General features: G+C 40.6%; 1 protein-coding gene across 2 annotated transcripts in view; it reads right to left on the minus strand.

The window, feature by feature from the left end:
- The window catches only part of cers5.S (ceramide synthase 5 S homeolog), a 48,297-nt gene extending 38,969 nt beyond the window's left edge, over nt 1–9,328 (minus strand). The window contains exon 1 of one of the 2 annotated variants that reach the window (XM_041583212.1): nt 8,959–9,328. In XM_041583212.1, coding sequence (XP_041439146.1) covers nt 8,959–9,251 — 293 coding nt within the window. In that variant the 5' untranslated portion in view covers nt 9,252–9,328. 2 annotated transcript variants of the gene reach the window in all.
- Nucleotides 9,329–18,871: the final 9,543 nt, after the last annotated feature.

The raw sequence follows: 18,871 nt of genomic DNA on the forward strand, positions 1-18,871 counted from the left end.
CAGCCAATGATAAACAAAATCCCAAAGAATTAAGAGGGGTTCCCAAACTTTTTTATATGACTGTATAAGGGGAGAAGCAAACAGTTTTATTTCAACTAAATCTCATATTGTAGCTAGTTTCAGAACTCTATAGAGCTTTGCAAAACCTATTGCCCTCTCCATTCGATCAAGCTTGCCGCCTGAAATTGCAGATGACATCTGGGAAGAAGCCACGGATACACTAAACAGCTTTCTTGTCTCTACTAGGGACAGGCTAATAAATTTTAAGATCCTCCACCTCTATTACTTTAAACCCATCAGATTACATAGGATCTGTACAAATAAACCTCCCTCCTGGCCCAGTTGTCAATACCCTACAGTTGACTTCCTACATGTAACATGGTATTGTCTACAAATTTAAAAATTGTGGTGGAAAGTTGTCAAATGTCTCAGAGTAGGCTGTCCCCTCCCAATCCGCATCCGGCCCGCTATTGCCCTCCATATTTATAGACCCGCGCCCACCCCGCAGTGATGTCACAAAAGGGGTGGGCTCGGGTCTATAAATTTAGGCGCCAGACCCGAAAGTGCTAGGCCCGTGACCTGAAGATTTGGTGCAGGAGTCAGCCCAAACCCGCCCGGCTTGCACATCACTACTGGAAACCCCCAGGGTCCAAGCATTTTGGATAATATTAGGAACAATACCTGTACTGACATCATATAAGTTAGAGTAACTTGTCAGTATCACTTTAAGGCAAAGAACTAAAACCGACAGCTTGTTTATAGAGCAAATTTGTCAAAAAAGAAAAAAAAACACAACAGCCAATGAGATGTTTAGGTTTGACAGATGGTAACGGCACATGACTGGTTCATGACAACAGCACTCATTCAGTCATCAGATGCACTTGGCTAATTCACAGAGCTTCTTAAATATAGAGTAGAACTTTAGCAATTTCCTGATCATCATCCCATAGTGTTGCATAAAACGTTCAGCCACATCAAAATGACTTTCCTAATTCACAAGCTAACACAGCGAAGTATATCTGGCATAGACACCAAAGGCAAACCTTCCCAAACCTCTCACTGGAGCAGAGAATGTAGCCACATTAAGGATAATACTTGTGCTGCATGGCATTTTCTGACCGAATGACCGCTCACTGCACACCAACTATTAAAGGAAAACTATGATCCCAAAACGAATACTTAAAGGGATACTGTCATGAGAAAACATATTTTTTTCAAAACGCATCAGATAATAGTCCTACTCCAGCAGACTTCTGAACTGAAATCCATTTCTCAAAAGAGCAAACAGATTTTTTTATATTTCATTTTGAAATCCGACATGGGGCTAGACATATTGTCAATTTCCCAGCTGCCCCCAGTCATGTGGCTTGTGCTCTGATTAACTCTCAGTACAGCAGTAAAGAGTGACTGATGTTTGAGTGATATCACCCCCCACCCCCATAGCTTAACAACAGAACAATGGGAAGGTAACCAGATAACAGCTCCCTGACAAAAGAGAACAGCTGCCAGGTAGATATAAGAACAACACTTAATAGTAAAAATCCAGTTCCCACTGCGACTCCTTCAGTTACATTGAGTAGGAGAAACAACAGCCTGCCAGAAGGCAGTTCCATCCTAAAGTGGATGGAACTACCTACACACCAATATTACAACTAAAAAAAAAAAAAAAAATATATACTTGCTGGTTCTGGAATGAAATTTTATATTGTAGAGTGAATTATTTGCAGTGTAAACAGTGCAATTAAGAAATAAAAACTACACCATAAAAATCATAAAAGAATCCCTTTAAGCAACGGATAGTTTGATATAAACTACGTGGCAGTATTAAAGAATCTTACCAAACTGGATATATACTAGGATCCATGGGGGCGGTCTTTATTATTTAAAATGGCAATTTTCTATTAGGATTATCCAATGGCACATACATATTATAGTATATATAATATACATAGTATATTATTATGAAAATGGTTTATTTACATGAAGCAAGGTTTTACATATCACCTGTTGCATGCAATATTTTTTATAGAGACCTATATTGTTTGGGAGTATAGTTTTCATTTAAAGGGGAACTATCGCGAAAATGAAAATTTAATATACTGTAAGCTTCAGAATTCTGAAATAAGGAACTTTCTAAATACAATCAATCAAAAATTCTGTACTGTTTCTGAAATAATCAAGTTGATCTTCACTATCCCTCTCTCAGCATCTGTTTCTCTTCATTCTGTCTTCATGCAGGAGTTGGGTGTCAGATGAATTATCCAATATATCTTATAGGGGGGCTCCTTTTGCCTAGAAGATGCATTGTATGTATAAAATCACCAGACATCATGTCTCTCTACATGCAGAATTGTTGCAAAAAGCAGTATATAAGATTTTGTTTGTACTGAAATCAGTTATTTGAGTGAGCTCTAAAGGTGGCCATACACGGGGCGATAGAAGCTGCCGACAGACCGAGTCGGCAGCTTATTGGCTCGTGTATGGAGCCCCCCGACGGGCTTCCCCGATCGAGATCTGGCCGAAAGTTGGCCAGATCTCCATCGGATGTGACTAAAAATCCCGTCGGATCATGGCCGCATCTATTTGTTGATGCGGTCCCGCGATCCGATCGCCCGTAAAGCCACCGTTAGGATCCGATCGTTGGGCCCTAGGGCCCACAATCGGATCAGCCCGATATTGCGCACCTCAAGGTGGGCATATCGGGGAGAGATCCGCTCATTTGACGATGTCGCCAAACGAGCGGATCTCTCTGTGTTTGGCCACCTTAATACATCTGCTAGGAAAGGGAGCCCCCCTATAAGATATATTGGATCATTCATCTGACACCCAACTGCTGCATGAAGAGAGAATGAAGAGAAACAGATGCTGAGAGAGGAATAGTGAAGATAAACTTGATTATTTCAGAAACTATGCAGAATTTGTAATTGATTGTATTTAGAAAGTTTCTTTCTTCAGTATGAGGAAGCTTATATTACATTGTCACAATAGTTCCCCTTTAAGGGATAAAAGATGTGCTAATAGACATACTAATGAGTGTTTTTCCCTGATGTGGAGCTGAATGAATCACTTCCCAGGCTGCACTGAGTGCTGACCACATACCATCCTACAGGAAATGAGAATGTTTTTATTTGTGAAAGCCAGAATCACTAATCTAATGGGGCGATTCGGATTGATTTTAACCAAGATGTGATTCCTACAACAGTAGCTGTAAATGACATGTGTAAAGCACAGTGAACTATATCAGCTCTATCTAAATAAAGGATGAGAATAATAATAATCATTGTATTTGGTCACCTCTGTTTATGCCTAATCTATCAGAATCCTTCCATTCAGCCCCTGGCCATGTGCTACTTTTTATTACTTATCTTTCTATTCAGGCCTCTCCTATTCACATTCCAGAATCTTATTCAAATCAATGCATTGTTGCTAGGTTAATTTGGACCCTGGCAACCAGATTACTGAAACTGCAAACTGAAGAGCTGCTGAATAAAAAACGAAATAACTGAAAAACCACAAATAATAAAACATGAAAACCAAATGTATGTTGTTGCAGAATATCACTCTCTACATCATACTAAAAGTTAACTCAAAGGTGAACAACCCCTATTATTATTGCTGTAATGATGCACCAGAGTGTATGCATAGTTTATTTTACAGCAAGGGTGTGTTTTCTGCCAGAAAAAAATTAAACTGAGCAATAAACAGTTGTAAAAGACTGTTAAATCACACTACAGTTTAGTTGTATTTTTTTTTAACCATAAATCCAGTGCCCTTTAAAGAGATAGGTCACCTTACCATAAAGCAAAACTGGTCTTCTGCTTTTAGTTTTTTGGGTTTTTTTACCCAGAAAGAAAGCAGAGAGAGTCACGTGATTAGCAGGAACAAACTCCCCCCAATAAACACAAAAAGTGGCTAGAAAGTCTTCAGGAAGTATGTATTTTTTCCACAACTTTTCGTTCTTGAAAGACATTGCCCCTTTCATGTATATCATGAACAAAGCTCATTGAGTGCATGGAGTGAGATAGCACTGAGCCAGGCAGTGAGTGAAGATAACCAGTAGATAACCAGTAGCACAGTGGCTAGTAGTCTGGGACAATGAGGAGGTTAGCTAATAGGGAGGTCTTTTCAGCAGATTTGTTTTCTGTGGTTAAAGCAGATTTCTCTGCAGGCAACAAATCTGATCAAAATATCTCTCAGTTTACTAACACTGGGACAGGTAAAACACTTTACATATCCGTTTTGTTGCTGTTGAATGCCGCCTTCTGTGTTTTTCCAGCACCCTAAGACCAGTGGAAAAAAAAAAAAAAAGAAGAGTTTTGACCACATTGTTATACAGTGGTACATAGAAAAGGTCGAAATGCCCCGACCACCAGTAACTGCTCCTAATGTTATTTAAAGAAGTGTTTCACCTTTAAGTTAACTTTTAGTATGTTATAGAATTGCCAGTTATAAGGTTTTTAATAGGTCTTATTTTTGTTTACAGTTTTTAATTATTTCCTTTTTTCTTCTGACTTTTTTCAGCTTTCAAATGAGGGTCACTGACCCCATCTAAAAAAACAAATGCTCTGCAAGACTACCAATGTGTTGTTATGGCTACTTTTTGTTACTCATTTTTCTATCCAGGACCTCTCCTACTGATATTCCAGTCTCTTATTCAAATCAATGCATGATTGCTAGGGTAATTTAGACCTTTTTTCTTCTGACTCTTTCCAGCTTTCAAATAAGGGTCACTGACCCCAGGTCTTGGCTGAGAATTAAAATAGGCCCTGGCATTTCAGGTACGCAGAGGCCCAAGCAACCCCCACAAGTCAACTAAATACTGACTTTCTATAGCACCTTATAGCAGCATCCCCGGCCTGACTGACCCCATCTAAAAAACAAATGCTCTGCAAGACTAATAATGTGTTGTTATTGCAACTTTTTATTAATCATCTTTCTATTCAGGCCTCTTCTATTCATATTCCAGTCTCTTATTCAAATCAATGCATGGTTGCTAGGGTAATTTGGACCCTGGAAACCAGATTGCTGAAATTGCAAACTGGAGAGCTGCTGAATCAAAAGCTAAATAACTCGAAAAACGCAAATAGTTAAAAAGGCAAATTGTCAAATATCACTCTCTACTTCATAGTAACAGTTAATTGAAAGGTGAACAACCACTTTAAGCCCGAATAGTCCAGCATGTCTCTGTCATAAGAGACAGATAAAGGATCAGTAACAAAAAAAAATTTAAATTAAAAAATTAGTTAGTGTAGAACGAAAAAAATACAAGACAAATTAAACTTTTAAATCGCTAAGTCTTTAAGAAATAACTTATTGAAACTCTGCTTGCTCTCCTCTTCAGAAAGGGCGACACGGCGATGATCCATCATGCGCTGCTCGATTTCTCCTCCCTTGCTATCTCCTATAAGGAAAGCGGGGAGGAGAAATCGAGCGCCGCCGCAAGCGGAGTTTCGATAAGTTATTTATTAATAAAGACTTAGCGATTTAAAAGTTTAACGACTTTTTTAATAAAAAAATTATGTTACTTGTCCTTTAACATAAAGGTGAACCACCTCTTTAAGGCTCCTTAGAGAAACTTCAGAGCCAACAGCAAAATGTTTTATTTTCAAAGTCTCCATTTTTATCCCCTGAAGCAGAAGAAAAAGGCCAAACATTAATATATTTCTGCAGTTGGGGTAAACTTTGCCCCTAGGGTTTCCACTTGGCCGGTAAAAATGTTGCTTGATACCAATGTTATTTATAGGGAAAAACCACAAAAATATAGGAAGGACGGTATTTTTTTTCCAGAAAAGGTGGCAACCCTAGACAGCCCTGAGCAGTCCCAAGAGTCAGAGCAGGACCAGCAGAGAAAATGTATGTGATGAACAGAGAAGAAGCCATGATTAGGGAGATCACATGCTCAGTACATAGTAGCTCCTGTATCATTCACTGACTCATATCACTTACCCATGGTTACAATATATACAATACAAACAGCCATACATAGAGATCTGCACAAGGCAAAGTTAATTCAGGTCATAGCCAGTTTGGTGATTGCAAGAGGCTGACTAAACACCCTTCAATAGACTAATCGTTATGCTCCTACCCATGTAATCCTGTATCACTGCTGTATTACACTGCCGGGGACACACTGATCGCATGGAAGTGAATGACGAGTACTGCTCAGCCAGAAGAGAACACGCCTCATGTTCCATAAGTCTGAGAAATTTAAGCCAAAACCCTAAATGCCACCCAGAAAACTTGTTCCAGTACATAAATAAGGCAGGGCTGTTCAATCTGAGGCTCATAAAGGCAACCATACACCTACTCTGACCCGTATAGTAACTGTTACATCAGTTCAGGCAGACTGGCCGGACAATCAGAACAGCAGCAAGTTACAGATCTGGGCCCCTCTTCACTTCCTTTTGGCCAACTGATATAGTAAATTAGGCCTGATAACCCTTGATTGCAGGATAATTGATTTAGGGCTTTAGTACACGGGCAGATTTAGTCGCCTGGCGACTAATCGCCTGTTCTGCGGCGAGACAATCTCCCCAAACTGCCTTCCGCCCGCTATAATGAAAAAACGCCTGCGCCAATGCACTCGCGGCGCTTCGATTTCCGAAGTTTGAGGCAACCGGCGACCTCGGAAATTGAAGCGCTGCGAGTGCATTGACGCTGGCGTTTTCTCATTATAGCAGGCGGAAGGCAGTTGGGTGAGATTGTCACGCCGCAGAAGAGGAGAGATGTCGCCAGGCGACTAAGTCTCCCCGAATCTGCCCGTGTGCTAGCTCCCTTAAAGGGGTTGTACGATTTTCATTTAACTTTTGTAGAGAGTGATATTCAGAGACAACTTGCCATTGGTTTCATTTTTTTTTTTTTTGTGGTTTTTGTGTTATTTGGCTTTTTATTCAGCAGCTCTCCAGTATACAGTTTCAGCAATCTTGTTTCTAGGGTCCAAATTACCCTGGCAACCACGCACTGATCTGAATAAGAGACTGGAATATGAATAGGAGAAGCCTGAATAGAAAGGAGTAATAAGTAATCTGGTTTCTAGGGTCCGATTTACCCTAGCAACCACCCACTGATCTGAATAAGAGACTGGAATAAGAATAGGAGAAGCCTGAATAGAAAGAGGAGTAATAAGTAATCTGGTTTAACAACTACCGGATGTGCATGTGTGATGTGTGAAGAGACTGGAATATCAATAGGAGTAGCCTGAATAGAAAGATAAGTAATAAGTAATCTGGTTTCTAGGGTCCGATTTACCCTAGCAACCACGCACTGATCTGAATAAGAGACTGGAATAAGAATAGGAGAATCCTGAATAGAAAGAGGAGTAATAAGTAATCTGGTTTAACAACTACCGGATGTGCATGTGTGAAGAGACTGGAATATGAATAGGAGTAGCCTGAATAGAAAGAGGAGTAATAAATAATCTGGTTTCTAGGGTACAAATTACCCTAGCAACCACACACTGATATGAATAAGAGACTGGAATATGAATAGGAGAAGCCTGAATAGAAAGAGGAGTAAAAAAAAAAATAGCAATAACTATAAGTGTTTAGTCTTACAGAGCATTTGTTTTTATAGATGGGGTCAGTGACCCCCATTTGAAAGCTGGAAGGAGTCAGAAGAAGGTAAATAATTCAAAAACTACAAAAAAAGAAAAGATTTAGATCAACTGAAAAATTGCTTTGAACTGGCCATTCTATAACAGACTAAACATTATCTACACCTTTAAATTGCCTCCTGACTGGCAATACATGCACAGATACACAGACATTGCTGTTAAAATAAGTGCACCTGCCTGACCAGCCCTGGGCATGAACCATATCCATATTCCACTCTCTTATTCAAAGCAATGCGTGGTTGGTAGGGTAATTTGGACCCTAGCAACCAGAATGCTGAAATTGCAAACTCCAGAGCTGCAGAATAAAAAAGCTAAATATCTAAAATAAAAAAAAAACACAAATAATAAAAAATTAAAACCAAATGCAAATTGTCTCAGAATATTACTCTCTACATAATACTAAAAGTTAACTCAAAGCTGAACAACCCCTTTAAATGCCCCTCATGTGCCAGTAAATTTCACAGAGTTCTTATGTGCAGCGCCCAATGTTCCCAGTAGGTCTCATATTTTGAGGCCAGTGTGCATAGAATTCAATATGAAAACACATGATTTAGAACATATTCAGACCCACCCATGTTCCTGTGCTTGCAGCTTTTAAAGGAGAACCAACCCAAACGGTTAGGATCCTTGAAGCAAGCAGGGGATGGAGCAGCAAGAGGGCAGGAGGTTAGTGAATAGATAGTGTCTAACCAGTTGGCACCCCTCTAGTGACTTGGGGTTTAGTATTCCTTTAAACATCATTCTCTCACAAAGGGCATGTCATTGGCACAGCGGCAATGGTGGATCTGTCAAGGGTGCTAAGTCTGTGTCTATACAGGCAGCCACCCATGTTGCAGTCTCTAAGACCCCCAAGTTGCAGTCTCTAAGACCCCCAAGTTGCAGTCTCTAAGACCCCCAAGTTGCAGTCTCTAAGACCCCCAAGTTGCAGTCTGTAAGCCCCCCAAGTTGCAGTCTCTAAGACCCCCAAGTTGCAGTCTCTAAGCCCCTCAAGTTGCAGTCCGTATGCCGCCCAAGTTGCAGTCTGTAAGCCCAAGTGATGCTCTGACAGATCCACCATGGCCCCTGTGTGAAGACCCACCAATAACAAGTTGCCTTTACCTTTTGGGGCTTAGGTTTGGCAGCCAATCATTTTAGAAGAATCTAGAGTCTACAGAACATCACTAGTTACCAGCAGCCCGCCCCAACCAATCCCAAGCCTTTCATATGATTCACTTCCATGTGACGTGAACTCAAAAGGCTCCCTCAGCATTCTGGGAGTTGTAGTTTAGAAAGAACCGGCTAAAGAGCCTGGCCTAGCTGTTGGACCCCTAGTGACAGGCAAACCAAGACCGAGGTTTCTCACCCACCTCTCAAACAGCAGCCTGACAGCGAAGATCCCCAGAGCTACAGGGAGGGCGACAAGGATGTGTCCTGCTTGAGGGTATTGCTCCCCGGACTCAGAGTCTGCCAGGTCCGCCCAAGTAACATTCTGCGGTAGCCAGAAGCGCTCATTCCAGAACCAGGCCGAGAGAGCCGCCATCTTCCCCGGGGCAGCAGGAGAGACAGCACCGGGGTATTGTCTCAGCCCCCCACTCTTCAGTATGACACGGAAACCACTAGGAGTGGGTGGAAACTGCGCGCCTAACCCCGCCCCTACCATACGCCACACCCGGAATCAGTCAACCCCCCCCCCCTTGTCATCTTGCTTCACCTCAGTTTGGGAGCAGCTATTTTAGTGCTCTCGGATATGGACCTACCCTTTACTCCGCCCATAAATTTCAAGTTTACCATTATATCATTTCACTCTCGTACTGTAGCGCCCACAATGTTTCCGGCTTTCGATTTTGTGTAGCTGTATGCTTCCTGTCCGCCATCTTGCTACTCTCAGCTTTGCTTCTGAAGCTCTGCTCCGGATTCCTGCTTTATTAACGTGTTAGCACCCCCTTGTGGAGCATGATTTCTTTTCTTTTATTTTGTGTTTAGTGGTTTGTTTAATTTCCTCTCTCCGTTGTGCCTATCGAATTCTATGACAATCATCTATAGAACGTCCACTTTTTACTATTTGTTACAGTGGGGTTATCCTGAAAAAAATAAAAACATTAAATAAAATATGTTTGTAGAGACCCATACGGTTCAGTTCCCCGTATTGTCCTAAACTACTGCATGGTGGGAAATCCCCTGCCTGACCAGCTTAGTGTTGGTCAGTGTTGCCAGGTCTAATTTTCAAAATCAGCCTAGTTAGCTACAAAACCAGCCCAAAACTAGCCATAAGGCACTTCCAAAGTAGCCCAAAAATAGCACAGTATGTGCAGTGAAAAAAAACTAAAAAATGAATGAATTTATGTGAAAATGTGCCTTACAAATGGACAGAACATAAGAATCAAGACCTGTGGAGCCTTCCGTAATTATTTATCAATTAGGGTTATCCTCCAAAAGTAAAAATCTTTTCCTAGATGAAGCAAGGAATTAATTATACACAGGCCGGATTTATGGAAAGGCCACCAAGGCCTGGGCCTAGGGCAGCAGAGTTTTAGGGGGCTGCATGTTCCCAACCACACCCACATTGGTTCAGAAACACTGGGGATATGCAGGAGATACAATCGTTTGTATGTGCACAATCCCCATTGCTCCGGTCCAGATGATGAAAATGTGTGTGAATAAAAGGGGAAGGGATGGGGGGCGACAAACAGCATCGGCCTAAGGAAACCCACTATGTAAGTATACGTAGGCTGCTTTAGATTTGGATATACGAAATCCTGCTACCTCTTGTCCTCTCTCTGAAGAAAATGTTCCAAAATGGTATGGCCAAGCCACCAAGTTTCTAAGGCAGTTTTAAGGATGTTCCAATGAATTTAAGTATTTAAGAATTAAGAGGTCTTTCATGCAATTCAAATTTATGGTATGAAATGTACATGCTGATTTTCTCAATAGCCTGTAAACTGGTTAGTGGTAATTGTCTTCACGTGATTACATACAAGTGGGGAGGTGTACTTATTGACTTCCGTTATATTATAGTGCAGAATTCTTATTTAGGAATTGGTGTCTTCAAACAATATACCTTCCTACATTTGAAAAAAATAGAAAGAAATACAAAAAGATCTGCTGTGAGTAACAAGGCAAAAATGTATGGACCACACCCATTTTATGACCACCCACCTAATTTACCATGTCCATTTTAAAAAAAATTGGCGGGTTTTTCAACTTCTTTATTAATGACCTGGAGGTGAACATTGAATGTACTGTTTCTATTTTTGCAGATGATACTAAATTGTGCAGAACTATAGGTTCCATGCGGGATGCTGAGTAATTTGTCTAAGTTGGGAAACTGGGCAGAAAACTGGAAAATGTTGATAAATGCAAGGTTATGCACTTTGGCAAAAATAATATAAATGCAAGTTATACACTAAATGGCAGTGTGTTGGGAGTTTCCTTAAATGAGAAGGATCTAGGGGTTTTTGTAGATAACAAGTTGTCTAATTCTGGGTAGTGTCATTCTGTGGCTACTAAGCTGTGAATGTTGCCCTGCTACTAAAAATTAAGGCTTTTTAAATAAACTCTGGAGTGCTGCCCATTCTGAGTTTCTACAAGTGTTTCTAAGTGTGTAAGGACACTGAGGGAGCTGCACATAAATCAAAAATTGAACAAGGTGTGTGCTATCTGAATTCTGTGGCTACTAAAGCAAATAAAGTTCTGTCTTGCATGGAAAGGGCATTATCTCAAGGTATGAAAACATAATTCTGCCTCTTTATAGGTCCCTGGTGAGGCCTCATCTGGAGTATGCAGTGCAGTTTTGGACTCCAGTCCTTAAGAGGGATATAAATGAGCTGGAGAGATTGCAGAGACTAAGTGCAACTAAATTGGTTAGAGGGACGGAAGACTTAAATTATGAGGGTAGACTGTCAAGGTTGGGGTTGTTTTCTCTGGAAAAAATGCGCTTGCGAGGGGACATGATTACACTTTACAAGTACATTAGAGGACATTATATACAAGTAGCAGGGGACCTTTTTACCCATAAAGAGGATCACCGTACCAGAGGCCACCCCTTTAGACTAGAAGGAAAGAACTTTCATTTGAAGCAACGTAGGGGGTTCTTCACAGTCAGGACAGTGAGGTTGTGGAATGCACTGCCGGGTGATGTTGTGATGGCTGATTCTGTTCATGCCTTTAAGAATGGCTTGGATGATTTTTTGGACATACATAATATCAAAGGCTATTGTGATACTAAACTCTATAGTTAGTATAGATATGGGTTCTCCCAAGAGACCTGCTTATCTTAAATAGTTACAATTGTATCTTTGCTTATCTTAAATTGTTACAAATGTATAAAAGTGCAGGGGCTGGGTGTTCTGGGCCAAAAAGACTCTTATTTTAATTAAGTTTCATAAACGTTGTATCTTTTTCTGGCGTCACTGCGGAAAATCAAAAGGAAACTCAGGAAATATTATAAAAAATCCAGGACTGCGGGCTGAGCTGTCAAAATCAGAACTGTCCCACAGAAAACGGGACAGTTGGGAGGTATGCTCAAACCCTAGGATTTATTGTGATGGTCCAGGACCTAAATTTTTCTGCCAATTTCCTTCATTCCAAAGGTGGAAGATTGCTAGACAATTCCTTTTGTCCCATTATAATCCTTGTGTTCTATTCCACACAAATTGGCAATCATCAACTCCTCAGTTCATGACAAGGTCTTAACTTTTTTCTGAAAGAAATGTCTCTATTGACTTGGAGCTTGGGACGGGTACTTCACTGTGGGAAACGTTCTGCTTTGTTGCGGAAAGTAAGCTATAAATTTGAGATTTGAAAAATATGGGAAGATTTCCTTTACTGGCTTCAGTCCCAGAATCCATATTCTGGGAGTTAAGCCAGAATGAACCAAAACCATTCCTGGATCCCCTTGTATTCTAACACAGCCATTTACTGATTTAGTGGTTTTCTTAAATCAGACTGAGCAAGGGTTTTCCCAACAGTGAAAACAAGAGTTATCGCAATACATAAACCAGTAAAAGTTAAGGTGGCAAAATAGATTCATAGAGGCAGGGCCGCCATCAGGGGAGCCCAGGGGGTACGAGTGCACCGGGCCCGGGCCTGAAGGGGGGCCTGGCAGTGCTGACCTTTTCAAGAGATCCAGGCCCCCCCATGACAGCGTCGAAGCCGTGCCGCCTCCTTCTGATGTCCTGAACGCAGAAGTGTCAAAAAGCAGAGAAAAGCCGAAGTCCCGAAGCAGCAAAAAGAACCAAAGCCATGAAAATAGCCGAGGTCGAAGTCCCAAAGCGGCAAAAAGACCCGAAGTCACAAAAACATCCAAAATTTAAGTCCTGAAGCAGCTAAAAGACCTGATGTCACGGAAACAGACGAAATTGAAGTCCTGAAATGACGAAAAGACCCCAAATCACGAGGCGAAGTTGAAGTCCTGAAGCCACAAGTTCAATTCTACTGAACACCAATTAGTGTTTTTTAATTTTTTTTTTAATCCCCTGGCCACAATGTATTCTTTTAATACTCTATAGGCCCCTGCCACCAATTTTTTTTTTTTTAAATTTTCTTTGGCGCCCCAATTTTTTTTTAAATTGTAAGGGGGGGCCCTAGCGCCAATGTTTTTTTAAGAATATTCTTTGGGGCCCCAATTTTTTTTTTTAACTTGTAAGTGGGGCCCTGGTGCCAATGTTTTTTTAAAAAATATTCTTGTACGGGGCCCTGTGGTTTCTAATGGCGGCCCTGCATAGAGGCATATCATTCTATGTTCAAAGGTAATGCCTGAAGACTTCCATAGCAAGGTTGCTAAAGCTTATTATCCTGGAGAGGATTACACAGCCATTTTCTATGGCTTTGGACCTTAATTGAAAGAATCCCAAGGCACACAGGGTCAATGCAAGCAAGCTGCCTTGCGTGTTTATTGCGAAATGCATTTCGCAATAAACACGCAAGGCAGCTTGCTTGCATTGACCCTGTGTGCCTTGGGATTCTTTCTGCTAGACTGTGAGGTGGCAGATCCTCTACCTTTGTGCACCAGGTATCGTTTCGATTATTATTGGAGGGTGTGCGGGAGCCAAAGTTGAACTACTTTGGACCTTAATTGCCCATGGTCAGTCCAAGTCCGCTCATGATCTTGTTTTTATGCCTGCTCCCAAGATAATGATATTGTTTCCATTCCAGCTCCTGCTATTGCTCTTATTTATTTTCCAGTTCAAAGTCTGAAGCTGATTATGTTTCAATTCCTGTAGACATAGGAGGGTCATCTTTTCCAGATCATTTAAAAAATATAGTGCTTTTAGTCATCTGGATTAGACCTTGTAATAAGGGAATCGTGTAATAACTTGCTGGGATTCAAACCTGGGCTCTCCTGGCTCTAGGCTACCTTCCAAACCAAAGATTTGTAGAGCAGACACTCAAAAAGGCAATCTTCCACCAGGCAGTAAAATAGGTAAAATATTGATTATAGTCAAATAAGCATAGCCTCTTTGAATGCCTGCTCTACAAATTTTTGGTTTGGACTTCTCCCCTTGCTGAAGGCTCAAGGTGGTGCACCTGGGCCTTTTCCATTAGTTGGTGAGTCACTACTTGTAATTGGACAACCATTCCTGGTCTATCTAGGCTGCCTTTGTCAAGTGTGTATAAAATTCCCACCTGCACTCCTGTTTATCCACGTCTGGCTAGAAATAGCACACACTCAAGTGAAGTTTCTGGCATGTTACCTATTTAAGCCACACACAGACGTGCAGTAAATGCAATGTGTCAGGGAGTCAAACCCTTCTTCAACCTGTGGTTAAATAAAAGGAAATGGCCAGAATCTTTATATAAATGCTGTTCTGGCTGCCTTTCCCTTTCCACTAGGCCAGGAAGCAGTGTTGGTGAATTTTGTCTTATCTGCTTTCTCTGATGTGTGTTGAATCTCAGCTGCCTCAAAGGCTATTTATGTCCAGCTAATCCCAACTGAGTTCTGTCTATTTAAACCATTCCCTCTGTCCTGCTCCAATCTGTCCTGTTTCCACCCTCTTCTTCCTGCTCGTATCTGTCCTGCTCTAGCACCATCTGCCCTGTCTTTTGCCTTAAAGACTACTGCCTTCTTCAATTTTAGCATCAGGAATTCCCCCATGTCCCTGAAATCCCCTTCACTAATCCCTTACAGACGGTTCTATCCAACGCTACTAGCCCTACATTATTTTTTGATTATTTATAATTATATGAATTCAATGAATAAATATGTAGGGACTCTACATATTTTATACATTATTAGTAGCAGTTTAGACTGTCCCTGTCTTGAAGAATGTGTTTCACAAAATTACCAGCAGAGTGCGCTACAATACCAAACTGAGTGTTATGCATTTGCGCATGAATAGCAAAGAAGATTGGCAGTTATGTTGAGATAATATAGAATGGATGAAAAAAAGTCCTGCAACTATGTTTTTTTGTGTTTTACAAACATGGAAAATAGAATACTTTATTACTTTAGCGCAAACCTCAAATCAATAACTGCACGAGTTTCATCTTTAACAAGAGAATGGAAGAGACCCATAGTTGGTTATTATAATATTATCCCTTTATGAATAATGATGATGATGATTATTAGAAAATGAGGTCTTAACATTGCTAAACCAATTTTATTTAACATGTACTGATTTCTATTGACAATGTAATTCACTAAGTTTTGGCACAAAATACATCATCTACTACTACATTAGTATTCTTAAATTCTACATTCACAGCTAACGTGTAGGCTATTGCATACAAAACTTGTATTGTTTGCTAAATCTCTATTTAGCCAATAAAATAATATCTCTTTAACCGTACCAGGAGCCTTTAGAATTACTCAGCAGACAACTGGCTTAATACAGCTTATTGCAGTCTCCAATTCTTATCTACTCATAAGCAGTGAGAGTGACCCCTTCCACTGTTTATTATTAGATGCCAAAGGGAAATGGGGAAGGAAAAGGAAATTGCTTTTATTCACCAATGTAAACCTTATTATGTCTATAAGTCAGTATCAATTGACTGTGACACTAGCTTATAGATAAAGCAATCAAGCAGAGCACAAGGGGTTAGCTTTTTGTTCAGCAGTGGAATTTCAGCAGCTATCTGGTTGCTAGGGTACAATTTAACCTGACATCCAGGCAATAGTTTGAAAGTGAGCCAGGAATATGAATAGAGGTGGGCCTAAATATGAAATATGAAAATAAGTAATACAAAGTAAAAATAACGATAAAAATGTAGCCTCAAAGAGCAATGGGTTTTTTTTTTTTTTTGGCTGCTGGGGTCAGTGACCCTCATTTGGAAAAAAAATTGGAAGAAGAGGCCAAATAATTAAAAACTATAACAAAAAAGGATGAAGACCAATTGAAAAGTTGTTAAGATTAGGCCATTCTATACTAAAAGTTAACCTGGAGATGAACCAGCCCTTTAATATATCCTCCATCTGTAGCACCATTGTTTTTCAGTTTGTTTTGGTCAGGCCCAGACTGGCAATTTATAGATTCTGGCAAATGCCAGAGGGGCTGATGTAAGATGCCATAGGCAATCATTATTTATTGGGCCTGTGGGGGCTGTTTGGGCCTGTTTTGTACTTGAAATGCCAGGGAAGGCCTATTTTGAATCTCAGTCTGGACCTGGGTATCTAGAGCAGCAAATAAAAATTCATTCTAATCTATAAATGTGCCACACTATTCTATATACACTTATAGATAGTTTTCTTAGGCTTCTATGCAGGGTGCACGGGTGTATATTTTGGGACTAAAGGAATCTTGCAGGGTTGCAGTGATCACTGAGCATGAAGGGGTGGGGGTAACAATACAACAGTATAAGTCAGAAACCTGAGCTGAAACTGACTGTTCACTTGTGTCGACAGCTATGGGAGACTTCCCAGTGAACGATTACCTGCCGTTTATGTTTATTTTAGGCTGGAAGCTTAAAATTACTCATGAGATAATATCATTTAAAGAAAATATTTGCTCAGTGACCCTGGTTCCTTTTTTTTTTTTTTTTTTTTTTTTAAAAAACAACCTTATACAGCAAAATTATTTAACATTTGTCACATATTTTTCTATTTCTTCTGTTCTGTTTGTACTGTATATCTCACTACATTTCTTCCCTATCTGTTTTTCTCATTTCCCTCTTTTTGACAAAAATTTAAACATCCTTCTTGGCTGATAAATATATATAGAGAGAGAGAATATTCAGCTCAGAACAAAATTTTTCTGCCCATAAATAAAGTTATCAAAATAACGGAAATGCCATTGAAATACAGGTAAAGGGATTTCTGTAATGTTTTAGTAGAACATAGAATTACATTTGAGAGTTCTACAGTCACATGATTTATAAGGGCTTGGATTCAAGTCAGCCAGATTCAGTGTGTCCCTTATTGTATTATTATCCCATTTAAATACAGAGGGCTAAGGGGTGTATGGCAAACTGGATATAGCACTCTCATGGAAAATCAGGGTGGTTAAAACCGCCAACTCCACCTGGCATTGCTTCCAGGTCTGGACTAGGATCTAGGGTTGCCACCTTTTCTGGATAAAAAATACCAGCCTTCCTATATATTTAACTTTTTTCCCTATTAATAACATTGGGGTCAACTATCAACCATTTTTACTGTCCAGATGGCAATCCTACTAGGGTTTGTTTATTTCTCTCGGCATGCACCATTTTGCCCCATAAACCATCATATAAAACAACACTGACTTGTTTCTTACCCTTCGCACAAGCAAATGGTGCAGAAAAAATACTTTGCAGGTAAATCAGAGCTGCCCAGCTGGTGACCCTCTAGTTATAAGAGAATAACAGTACTTTTTTGGACCTGGGTGGCAAAATTACATGTTATCAGTTTATTCTTGTTAATAATAATCAGCTTTCTTATTCTTCCTGTTCTCCTAGTTTAACCTATCACGGACCTCTCCAAACAACAGTGTGGTAATTGTACTTAGGGAATTCAGAAAAATAGTGGTGGGAACCGATTCGCTTGCTTTTAGAAGAAATAATAATGGCTGAGTTGCTATACTGCTATATATAATTGTACTGGTGCTGCTGTGAGTACCCTGGAACTACAGCTTGTTTCAGAGAGATGGCAGCAGAGTTTGACTGGGGGTGTGTGGGCCCTCTGGGGCTTCACATCAGGGCCCTGCACCCCCCAATAATGGGTTCCTACTCTCCTCACTTGACTTCATCTCACACCAACTGCTATCTGTCTTTGGTGGAACCTCATTATTCATACTGTATCCAAACATGAGCAACTAACTGAGCCAATGATGCATAGCATCAGTGGGAGATTTGCCAAGTGTTAAGGGTATGGGAAAGGGAGTCAATGATTGGGTCTAGACTGTGCTATATAAAGGAGTGTGGGTCTCTGTGTATGTTAACACCCAGGTATTTGAATGAGTTGGCCCATTTCAGGGGTAGGCCTGAGGGTGGTGGTGCGGGGAGGTTACAGTCAATATTATAGAGTTGTGATTTTTCCCAGTTACTTCTCAATCCAGAATACTTCCCATAGTTCATGACTGTGGTCAGGAGGGCAGAGAGATATTGTCTCCTAGGTATATTAGGATATTGTCTACAAAGAGGGAAACCTTTTCTGTAATGTCAGCATATTGGAGCCCTTGTATAGTTGTAGAGTCACGTATCAGAATAGCTATGGGTTCGATTGCCAGGGCGAAGAGGACAGGGGATAGAGGGTATCCCTGCCTAGTTCCCCTTTCTAGCTGGAAGGGTTCAGAGGTAACATTGTCCACTCTGACTTTGGCTGTTGGAGACTTATAGAGCAGTTTAACCCATTGTAAAAATCTATTACCAAGACCAAATTTGTGAAGAACTTGCCAGATGTAGTCCCACTCTACCGAATCAAAGGCCTTTTCCGAATCTAGGGAGGCTACTACCCTAGTGTTGCTGTTGGTGTGAGATATTTGGAGATTTGTAAAGAGGCATCGAAGGTTGAAGTCTGTTGCCCTCCCTGGCATGAAACCTGATTGGTCTGGGTGTATCAGATCTGTGACGGCCCGAGTGAGTTGTGTGGCTAGTATTTAACTAGTATTTTTACATATGTGTTAATGAGAGAAATTGGTCGAAATGAACTACATAAGGTGTGGTCCCGCCCTACCTTGGGGATGACTATTATTAGGGCTTCTAGGAATGATGGTGGCAGGGATCCACAGTCCCAGGCTGCCTGGAAAGTTTTGAGGAGGTGGGGGAAATCAATTTGTCTAGGGACTTGTCCCAATCTGGGGGGAGCCCATATAATTCTGGTGTTTTATTAGAGGGTAAGGCTTGCATTGCTGACCTCACTTCTTCAATAGT

The sequence above is a fragment of the Xenopus laevis genome, chromosome 2S, assembly GCF_017654675.1.
Source record: "Xenopus laevis strain J_2021 chromosome 2S, Xenopus_laevis_v10.1, whole genome shotgun sequence".
NCBI lineage: Eukaryota > Metazoa > Chordata > Amphibia > Anura > Pipidae > Xenopus > Xenopus laevis.